At 35.6% G+C, this 11,624-nt stretch overlaps 1 protein-coding gene across 2 annotated transcripts in view; it reads right to left on the bottom strand.

The window, feature by feature from the left end:
- Positions 1 to 11,624, bottom strand: part of BRCA2 (BRCA2, DNA repair associated) — a 53,813-nt gene that overhangs the window by 39,814 nt on the left and 2,375 nt on the right. For both annotated transcript variants that reach the window (XM_018056628.1, XM_018056629.1), the window contains exons 3-10: positions 10,513 to 10,758; positions 6,679 to 6,787; positions 6,018 to 6,067; positions 5,885 to 5,925; positions 5,567 to 5,678; positions 4,575 to 4,624; positions 4,215 to 4,323; positions 386 to 1,489 (exon numbers count right to left, since the gene is read on the bottom strand). In XM_018056628.1, coding sequence (XP_017912117.1) covers positions 386 to 1,489; positions 4,215 to 4,323; positions 4,575 to 4,624; positions 5,567 to 5,678; positions 5,885 to 5,925; positions 6,018 to 6,067; positions 6,679 to 6,787; positions 10,513 to 10,758 — 1,821 coding nt within the window. The remainder of the gene's footprint in view (positions 1 to 385; positions 1,490 to 4,214; positions 4,324 to 4,574; positions 4,625 to 5,566; positions 5,679 to 5,884; positions 5,926 to 6,017; positions 6,068 to 6,678; positions 6,788 to 10,512; positions 10,759 to 11,624) is intronic.

Below are 11,624 nucleotides of genomic sequence, written 5' to 3'. Positions count from 1 at the left end.
ATAACAAATACTGAAAATTAAAGCAGGAATTAAGTAGCCAAGTTCTTGGTGCTTATCAATCACATGCTGTCTCAAGAGTTATGATTTTATATATATACATATATATATGTGTGTGTATATATATATATATACACCATGCAAATTGATCCAACAAGTTTGAATGGAATGATTCTGAACACTGGTAATCAAAGGCCTAAACAACAATGTCTGATATGGAATATATAGATTTTTTAAAAAATGACAGAAGACAGACCAAAAAAATTATAGAATGAAAGTAAGCAGTATGTTTTTAAATAAGGTTAAAGAAAGATACACGTGTTCAAATTAGAAATTTATCACTATCCATAAAACTCTATACACTATTTACATACACACAAAGAGGTACCTGAATCAACATTTGTAAATGTATGTGGTGCCTCCAAAGGCTTTGCTTCAAATTGGGCTGAAGAATTAGTTAGTTCTGATTCTTGGTCTTTCTGTATTTTCAGTTCTTGGTAAGTTGTTTTATCATTTATAACATAAATAAACTTTTTTGTTTTCTTTTTCAAAGTGGATATTAAACCTGTGCTCTTCAAAGCTTCTGAAGTGTGTTTGGTAGTGGCTGGCCAGCTCTCATTATCCCCTGAACTTGAACATACAAAACCCTCTTTCTGTGAGTAAATAGTTTGTATTTCTGATTCACTTTTAGAGTCTTCTGGTTCTTCTTTCAAGTTTGTATCAGTCACATTATTTGAGAAATCTTCTCTAAGTATCTTTTCAGGAGATTCTCTTATCCTGAAGATAGATTTTTTGATGCCCTGAAGTGGCGAAGAGTCAGTTAGTGTTTGCTGTCCTGTAGTAGTGGGATCTTCATGAGATTCAAGACACCGCCCTTCATCTGCCTTGTTTACCACTGTTTCCTTATTTAATATCTTCACTATTTTTGATATGCTTGAAATATGTGGCAAAGAATTTTCTAAAGTAATGAAGTTGGTACACTCTTTCTCTGTGCCTATGAAATCTTCTTCTGAATTAGTTTGGTCACAAGAAATATGCAGTAGAGACGTTTTTTCCACCTGGGTTCCATTTAGACTCGAGAGCGTGAGCTGAGACCATTCAGAGACTGAAGATGGTACAACTTCCCTGGAGATTATGTCAGTTCCATTCCCAACGGGCTTTTGATTTATTACTTTTGAATCTAATGGATCACTGTCATTTGGTTCTGTTTCACATACAAATGAATGTTTACTTTCTGTCATTTCCTTTTTAGCTTCTTCACAATCATCTGTTTTTGTTTCATGGAAAATATTTTTCCTAGTCTTGCCAGTTTTCGTTTTTTGTAGCTTTTTTGTTTTGTATTTAGAAACACATACTGGCAAACTATCTTCTTCAGAGATACCTGCAACTGTTTCATGTACTTCATCTTCTAGCACGTTTGGCAGTGACTTTTCAAAATGGTCTTTGCAGCTACTTACTTTACCAAATGAATCCTCTAATATTTTCTCCAATCCTGTTAAAATTTATAATGTAAGTATTACTAATAACATTTTATAACACAACCATTTAATTTATATTACCCTCAAACCTTTTTCATAGAAATAGTATAAACAAAATAACACAGAATTTAGCATTTGAAGAGTTATCCTGAATGCTAGCTATGTTTTGGGTAGGGAGACACCAACCTTGCCCTGTTCTTCTGGTCAAGACTGATTCCAGTGTACTCACAGCCTTTTATTCACACTCAAACTCTAATAACCTTTCTTTATCAGGTCTACACAATAAAGTTTACTCAATTTTACTAGATAAACACAATTTAATATTAAAATTTATCAAATTATAAGTTCCAAATTAATTTTGTGGCCCTATAACCAACAGTAAAATCTGATTTTATACAAACACACACACACATGATACCCAATCCTACACATTTATACAGTTATACACACATACTAAGAACATGTAGTGATCAAGACCATCCCCAAGAAAAGGAAATGCAAGAAGGCAAAATGGTTGTCTGAGGAGGCCTTACAAATCTGAGAAAAGAAGAGAAGCTAAAGGCAAATGAGAAAAGGAAAGATAAACTGATTTGAATACAGAGTTCCAAAGAATAGCAAGGAGAGATAGGAAGGCCTTCCTCAGTGATCAGTGCAATGAAACAGAGGAAAACAATAGAATGGGAAAGACTAGAGATCTCTTCAAGAAAATTAGAGATACCAAGGGGGCACAATAAAGGACAGAAATGGTATGGACCTAACAGAAACAGAAGATAAAAAGAGGTGGTGGCAACAAAACACAGAAGAACTATATAAAAAAGATCTTAATGACCCAGATAACCCCCATGGTATGATCATTCACCTAGAGCCACACATCTTGAAGTGAGAAGTCAAGTGGTTCTAACGAAGCATCACTATGAACACAGCTAGTGGAGGTAATGGAATTATAGCTGAGCTATTTCAAATCCTGAAAGATCAAGCTGTTTAATTGCTGCACTCAATATGCAAGCAAATATGGATAACTCAGCAGTGGCCACAGGACTGGAATGGACCAGTTTTCATTCCAATCCCAAAGAAAGGCAATGCCAAAGAATGTTCAAACTACCGCACAATTGCACTCATCTCACACGCTAGCAAAGTAATGATCAAAATTCTCCAAGCCAGGTTCAATAGTTCATGAACCGAGAACTTCCAGATGTTCAAGCTAGTTTTAGAAAAGGCAGAGGAACCAGTGAACAAACTGCCAACATCCACTGGATCATGGAAAAAGCAAGAGAGTTCCAGAAAAACATCTACTTCTGCTTTATTGACTATGCCAAAGTCTTTGACTATGTGGATCATGACAAACTATGGAAAATTCTGAAAGAGACGGGAATACCAGACCACCTTACCTGCCTCAGAGAAATTTCTATGCAGGTCAAGAAGCAACAGTTAGTAACTGGACATGGAACAATGGATTGGCTTCACATTGGGAAAGGAGTACATCAAGGCTGTCTACTGCCACTCTGCTTATTTAACTTATATGCAGAGTATATCATGCAAAATGCCAGACTGAATGAAGCACAAGCTGGAATCAAGATTGCTGAGAAAAATATAAATAACCTCAGATATGCAGATGACACCATCCTTATGGCAGAAAGATAAGAACTAAAGAGCCTCTTGATGAAAGTGAAAGGGGAGAGTGAAAAAGTTGGCTTAAAGCTCAACATTCAGAAAATGAAGATCATGGCATCTGGTCCCATCACTTCATGGGACATAGATGGGGAAACAGTGGAAACAGTGTCAGATTTTATTTGTTGGGGCTCCAAAATCACTGCAGATGGTGACTGCAGCCATGAAATTAAAAGATGCTTACTCCTTGGAAGAAAAGCTATGACAAACCTAGACAGCATATTAAAAAGCAGAGACATTATCTGGCTGACAAAAATCCATTTAGTCAAAGCTATCATTTTTCCATTAGTCATGTATGGATGTGAGAGTTGGACTATAAAGAAAGCTGAGGGCAGAAGAATTGATGCTTTTGAACTGTGGTGTTGGAGAAGACTCTTGAGAGTTCCTTGGACTGCAAGGAGATGCAACCAGTCAATCCTAAAGAAAATCAGTCCTGAATATTCATTGGAATATTCATTGATGTTGAAGCTGAAATTCCAACCCTCTGGCCACCTGATGCGAAGAACTGACTCACTGGAAAAGACCCTGATGCTGGGAAAGATTGAAGGCAGGAGGAGAAGGGAAGACAGAGGATGAGATGGCTGGATGGCATCACAGACTTGATGGACATAAGTCTGAGTAAGCTCCAGGAGTTGGTGATGGACAGGGAGGCCTGTCACGCTGCAGTCCACGCCGTCACGAAGAGTTGGACACAACTGAGCGACTAAACTGACCTGAACTGAAGAATATGGAACATTCCAATAACCTGATTGAGTAACTTTTGGTGTATCTGCAACCATGCTTACTTTCTACTTAGAGATAAGGTCTTAACATTTTGTTAATTCTAAGTCTTATTGTGCATCTCTAAGTTTTGAGTTATGGGTTTTGTTTTGGGGTCACAATAGCATCTTTGAATAATATTATCCTAGCATGATGTTTAAACATTTTAATCTAAATGAAGTTAGTTTCTATTCTCAACACCTTCAGTAATAAAGAAAGGAGAAGTAATGTTTTTTCTCTTTAAGAAAAGATGAGCAATTATTTCAATGATGTCAGTTAAGAACAGTCATTCAATTAAACAGAAGGGCTTACCATGACTTTCAGCTTCTGTTTGATTTCTGTTGTCGCTGTCTGGCCCAGAAGGAATAAACTTATTATTTTTCAGACTTTCATCATGGTTAGAAAAATATGTTTTCAAAATCTGCAAAAGTTATATTTTAAAATCACTAGTATAGAAATTCTCACTATGCACATAGTATATTCAACTTATTGTTAAACAGAGACAGTAGATTTTCATAGGAAGTCAAAGAAAATCACATATAGAAACAGGTTTAGAGACTTTCCTAAAGGCTTATAAATCATAAATTAAAGAATGAAAAATTCAAGATAAATAATTTCTCAAGGCATTCAAAGCAACCACAACAGTTTAATCACTTTGTAATATTTACTTACAGTAGTAGTATCACTAGGAAACACAGCTGCAGATGCTTCCTCATCTTGGACTGTAAATTAAAAAAACAGTTCAATTTACCTATACTGTATTATACATCATACACTAAAATTAATGTAAAACTTCTTCATTTTTCAGTTAGACCTCAAAAGAAACATGCATTGTTGGGTTAAATAACACATTTAAAGCAAAATGAATTAATCCCAGTATAGTAATTAGAGAGGTCAGTCAACACAGTGGATAAGTTATATTCACATTTCCTTACTACCACTGATAAGCTGGTAAGAAACTATAGTTTGATGATTCTAACTTGAAGATAATACTGTCCACAAAGGCTTAGAGAATCAGATTAAGTTGTAAAATCATGATTTAAAAGCTAAAGCTTGTAGATTTTAGTATATTTAGATAATACAGTTGAAAGGTATATCATATTAAATACTTCTTACTTTTCAACATGCTTTAACCTATATTATTTCATCTAAGCAAGAAAAGAAGACAGTTAAATGCCCAACTAAAGAGGAATCAAAATGTAATGATAGTTTTGCTAAAGTAAAAAAAATCCTGGTTTGTATATAAATTAATTTGATGCCTCTAAAACACTATTTGCTTCCCTGGTAGCTCAGATGGAAAAGAATCCACCTGAAAGGCAGGAGACCTGGGTTCGATTCCTGGGTTGGGAACACGGCAAACCACTCTAGTATTCTTGCCTGGAGAATCCCCATGGATGGAGGTGTCTGGTGGACTACAGTCCCTGGCGTTTCAGAGTTGGACACAACTGAGTGACTAAGCATGGCAAAATACTATTTGATTCACTTGAGATTTATCTCAATCAACACTACATAGAATAAAATTATTCTGAAATAGTAACATACCTAATGAAGATAGATTCTCTAATCTGGTTACTAATTATCTTTTCATATAATTTTTTAACAGAAGCATTATAGGTGACAATTTATCAACACTGTCTTATATAATATACATTCACGGGTATTACCTATGAGCACAGTAGAACTAAGTGTTGGTGGTGTGGCCAAAGAACTTGACCAAGACATATCAGGATCCACCTCAGCTCCTAAACTTTCAGAAATACGTTTCGGTGTCTGACCCTGAAATAAGGAAAATCGTTTATTTCATAGAAGTGAACAGATGCTTGAGAATTTTTCTATTCACTTTTTTTTTTTCATGTTATCACTTATCGAATGCCTACGTGAGTCAGTAGGTACATAACTGTAAGACTCAGGGCAAAATTACAATAGCATTGTCAAATTCTCAATTACTACATAGTACTATACAGTAAAAATAAACTATTTACCTTTATGAGCTTTGGTGTATGAAATAAACTTCCACATACCACTGGGGATAAAACAAGAGACAAAACTACTAAGTTTTATATTTATTAGAATTAACAGTATATGAAAAATAAAAGGCCTTGTTTTTAATCATACCCGACTTTCCTCTTTGTGGTGTTACATGTGTACATCGCAGAACAACAGGACTAAAAGGAAACAAAACAAATCCCTCAGTTATTCAAAGAGAATGAAAATAGCAAAAAAAAACCAAAATACTAATCTTATTTTAAAAAAGGAATCCCAGTCATATCAATTAGAATTATACTAGTTTGTAATATTCTTAGATTACTTTTTAAAAAAGGAAATATCTCATGAAGAATTAAGTAACCACTAAGTTATGTTTAAAATCCCCATTGAAAGTAATGTATAAAGTAGTCACAAATTTTAGGTGCTAGGAATTGTATATTTTGAATTTAAAAATTACATAAAGTGAATCAAACTCTCTGCACAGATTCAGAGTATACAAATTATTTTAAACTGGATATTTCAAAGGCATTGCTTTTCATCATTTATTTTTGTTACATAAAAATTCCACAGATACACAGAAAAACACTGAATTAAATGTTATAAGAAAAACAGAGTAAATGTTTCTAACGTAAAAATTATTGTATTCAAGGATTTTTCTAAAAGGAAATTATTTTAAAATAGAAGATCCTCTACCAGGCTCTAAGGCAAGATATTACAATGATAATTAGATTCATCTCTATAAAAAAATATCATACATAGGAAAATGTTTCCTACAATCACTTCATCATACCTTTCACTAAGAGAGGAATTTGGAGGTGGGCTGATAACATCATTTGCTTGATTGATTTTAGCCTTCACCCTGCAACAACTTTTGTGTTTACTGTTGGCAATATCCTTTCCTGAAACATACAATAATGCAGTGAGGATGTATATGTTCTGGATTGTGAATTTTTATTCTGTAGAAGTATTTAAAAACAAGTCTCATCTATACTGGAAGGAGAATATATGGGGAATTCAGTCTGAAGTGAATTCCTTTCCAAAAAGTGATGTCTCAAAGAATGTCTGACTCCATTCAGCATTTATGTATATAAATGCATAAAACACTTGAATACAGTTCAAGATCAGTGGTTTCCAGGGGTCTAGGCGCAAGGAAGGGTGCACAGGTAGAACATAGGGGATTTTCAGGGTAGTGAAACTATTCTGTATATGTTGTAATGGTGAGTATATGACATTACACATTTGCCAAAGTTCAAAGAACTATACAAAAAAATGAACCCTAATGTAAACACAGGATTTTATTTAACAAAAGGTATCAATACTGGGTCAGCAATAAAAAGAAAACACAAAAGAATAGAAACTGTGAGAAATAAAAAGCAAAAAAAAAAAAAAAGAACTGGACAAAACAAAGTTCACATCCTAATATTTTCCAAATAACTTGAGGATCTCATATATAAGCAAAATGATGGTTAAAATAAACTCATGTGATTTCATGCAAAAGGAAAGACTTATAAGAAGAAATAGCAAACTTCCTCATGGAATTTAATGGATAATTAAAAAAATATATTTTAGATATTAGAAGTGAACTAAGTAGGTGAAAAATAGCTTAAGCCTTACATTTCAATACTGAATTTAAAGTAAACTTAAAAGCGAAAGGTCTTAAGACTGGTCAACAGAATTATTAATGTACTATAAGCTTAAAAAAGTTAATGCTTCTGCTGTGAGTCCACAGCAGCCTTATTAATTCATTCCTATCCTTCCCTGGTTATAGAAAGACCAATCCCAGTATATTACAATTAGAAAATAAACCACCAACTCTAGGTATGTCTTTCAAGGTTCAGTTAATTCAGTATATGTCATTTTACAGAGCTTTTCCTGATGATACTAAGACAGGTGGCTGTTTCCTTTGCTATGCCACAACACAGTGCTTTGTACATGCTCCTATTATAACATACACAGCATATTTGTGTATTTTCTCCTATACAGGACTGAGGTCCAAAGGTCAAAGGCCATCTTATTCATGTTTGTATCCTTAATGCCAAGCAAGCTACTAGGCACAAAGTAAGCACAGGATGTTTGCTGAATGGATGATTCCCTTTCTCAAATGGATGATTTCCACATTTCATTTGTTTCACGTTCCCTAAGGCTCTATCCTAGCCCTCATCATGATCAATTTTCTCACCAGATGTGATGACTTTTTCACTTTTCAAACAGAGTTGATTCCTACAGCTTTCTCTCCCACCTGTATTCTGTCTTTAGCTTTAGACTTATATTCCCCAAAAGTTCTCAGGACATCGCCACCTTCACATCCCAGTACTATTTAAAATTGCAGTCCAAACCTACCTTTTTTTCAATCCTTTCAAACCTCTTCCCTCTCAAACCAGCTTTTCCCCCAGAGTTTACAATTTCTACGAATGTCACCACTATGTTCTCAGTCATGCCCTGGACCTATGATTTGATCCTTTCTTGTGAATTCCCCGTATTAAGGTTAATGCAGGGTCCCCTATTTCTACCTTCCATATCCACTTTCATGACCATTATTCTAACTCAGGCACTTGCCTCCCTTCACCTGGAACATTATATATATGCCTGCTAATTGATATCAGTCCTGGGTGTTCATTGGAAGGACTGATGCTGAAGCTGAAACTCTAATACTTTGGCCACCCCATGCAAAGAGTTGACTTACTGGAAAAGACTGTGATGCTGGAAGGGACTGGGGACAGGAGGAGAAGGGGACGACAGAGGATGAGATGGCCGGATGGCATCACCGACTCAATGGACATGAGTTTGAGTGAACTCCAGGAGTTGGTGATGGACAGGGAGGCCTGGCGCGCTGCGATTCATGGGGTTGCAAAGAGTTGGACACGACTGAGTAACTGAACTGAATTAATCTCAATGCCTGCAGTCTTGTCTTCTATGAGTCACCAATTAGTTTAATGTACCATCATAACCTCTATTTCCAGAGATTTTAACTGAACAGATTCAGATAAGTGCTTGGAATTGTTTTTTTCAATCAGCATTTCAGGAGAGTCTAATGGTCCAGGCATCACATTTTGAAAAGCACATCTCCAAAGACAGCTGCCAAATCTTTAGGCTTTCTAAACAAGATATTCATTTATTCTACAAATACTTACTGAACACCTACTATGTATGCCACTAGGTATGCAATAACATATAAGAAAATCTTTGCCCATTACCTACACTCCCTTTCATGTGTGCGCTTCCTAATACCATGAGTTTCCTCTTTCATAGCACTTATCATAGGACAATTGCTTAAGTAAGATTCCTTCACTAGAAGCTAAGTAAGTGAAACAGAGACTACTTCTTAGAAGCTAGGAAGTATACTTCCTAGAGAGATGAGTCAAGATCTGAAAGATGAGTGTCAATTAGCCAGGCAAAAGCTTAAAAAGTAAGTACTAGGCAGTGGTAACAATATGTAAAGAGCCACAGAGCACCAGTTCAGTTCAGTCGCTCAGTCGTATCCGACTCTTTGCGACCCCATGAATTGCAGCACGCCAGGCCTCCCTGTAGTTCCAGAAAACAAAATTCAGTATCACTGAATGGTAAACTGAGAGTGTGTAAAAAGGCAATTATGGCAAGATGAGGCAAGCATTAATGAGAACAAATTATAAAGGACCTTGTAGATCATATTAAAGAGTCTGGATTTTATCATAAGGGCAAAAGAGGGTAATCACAGGTTTGAAGCAGGAAGTAGCATGATCAAATTTACATTTGTTTTCTCTGTTCAACAACTTATCAAATAAATTTAATTTCTTTAGCCTAGCATTCAATGTCTGCCACCCATCTGCTTTTTTTTTTTTTTTAAGCCTCAGGTTATTTACTAGTCCTTTTCAAATATACAACACTCCAGTCTGAATTACTTGATATTAACTTCACAAACTACATATTCTTCCTCATGTTCTTCCTATGCCTAGAACATGCCCACTCTACTCCATCTTCCAATTTCTGAATCTCACTTATTCTGCAAGGTTTAATTCAGTTGAATTATTCCCTTAACTGCCCTCAATACTATTTATGCTTTCTTTCTTAATTCTCATTATACTTTTTGTACTTTTCTTCTGACATGTACCACATTCAACCTTAAACTGTACAAAATTTGTATACTGTTAGCTCCTCTTACTAGAGTACTACTCCAAAGAAAGTATGTTACTTAAGCAAGTGATAAATATATAATCTTCTTATAAGTTGTAAACACCTGGCATGCAGGCCAGAGAAAGTGCTACCAAATCAAAAGACATTATAGCTATTGTTAAAAAAAACAAAACACCTCTGTCCTCTTTGACGGCCTGCAAAAATAGTTTAGTTCAACATCAAAACAAGCCCTAGGTTTTTCTATATAGGAAAGATATAATTTATCAAGTCTCAGTGGGCAGGATATATTAATCAAAGGAAGGACAAAAAGGAACATTTATCAAGGACCTACATTATTTTATTTAATCTAAATCTAGGTAGTATTTTAATCATTTCCACTTTTCAGGTGAGGAAAGTGGCCAGAGAGATCGATCTGACCAACCTGATATAGTTAACAACAGAGTTGGGATTTTTAGCACAGGTTTGTCTGAATTACTGGTCATATTTTCCTAGTCAACTACATCACATTACTTACCTGAATCCGATCTGAATTTATGTAATTCCTTTAAAGGAGATTGGTACAGTGGCAGAGTTAGACTTTGCTCTTTGAATATTACAGGAGTTGAAGCCAACTGATGATAAGGTTTCCTTTGTGGTGTTTTAAATGGGTTTGTTTCGTAACTGCTGATTTTATATTCTAATTCTTCTGAAAGTTCAGAATTACAGGGTGGAGTTTCTGAAGAAAGTTCTTCAAACCAATTAAGGCTTATTGGTCCTAAATCTGTAAGGAAAACAAAAATCGTGACACAATAAAACCCATGAGCCAGTGAAGATTATGATACAGAAAAGGGTGCTTGAGATTTTGACTGTGAATTACATTTGCTGCTGCTGCTAAGTCGCTTCAGTCATGTCCGACTCTGTGCAACCCCAGAGACGGAAGCCCACCAGGCTCCCTCCTCCCTGGGATTCTCCAGGCAAGAACACTGGAGTGGGTTGCCATTTCCTTCTCCAATGCATGAAAGTGAAAGTGAGAGTGAAGTCGCTTAGTGTCTCCGACTCCTAGCAACCCCACGGACTACAGCCTATCAGGCTCCTCCGTCCATGGGATTTTCCAGGCAAGAGTACTGGAGTGGGTTGCCATTGCCTTCTCTGGTGAATTACATTTAAGACATACTAATTAACATATTATTAACTGGAGGATTTTTGCAGAAGCTAACACCAGTGATTTGTTATACAAGTAAATACTGAACCTTCCCTGGTCAGTAACGTTTGTGTAAGAAAGACGTATTAATACTTATTTAGTCAATAATGAGTTCAACAAGTTCATTAGTCTGTTCTTTTATGAATCTGTAGTAAGGTAGAACAGAAATTTTTTACAAGATTATTAGCTATATTAGCTTTTTAAAGTTTTCTTTTATATTCACGATTCAGAAATAAAAATCACCACAGTAAGAATGCAACCCACAGATACAATACTACATAAATGGCTGTGACAAGTCTATAGGTACACAAGACATATAGACTCACAAATCAAGCGGAATAGATTCTCTGTTAGAGAACAAAATTTCTCGTATGTTCTATACTTAAAGTAGTGGTTCTCAAAATGTGGCCTGTGGACCACTTGGGGGGAGGTTCCCCAAGACCCTT

Source organism: Capra hircus, chromosome 12, assembly GCF_001704415.2.
Source record: "Capra hircus breed San Clemente chromosome 12, ASM170441v1, whole genome shotgun sequence".
NCBI lineage: Eukaryota > Metazoa > Chordata > Mammalia > Artiodactyla > Bovidae > Capra > Capra hircus.
This window is presented reverse-complemented; position numbering and strand designations above follow the sequence as displayed.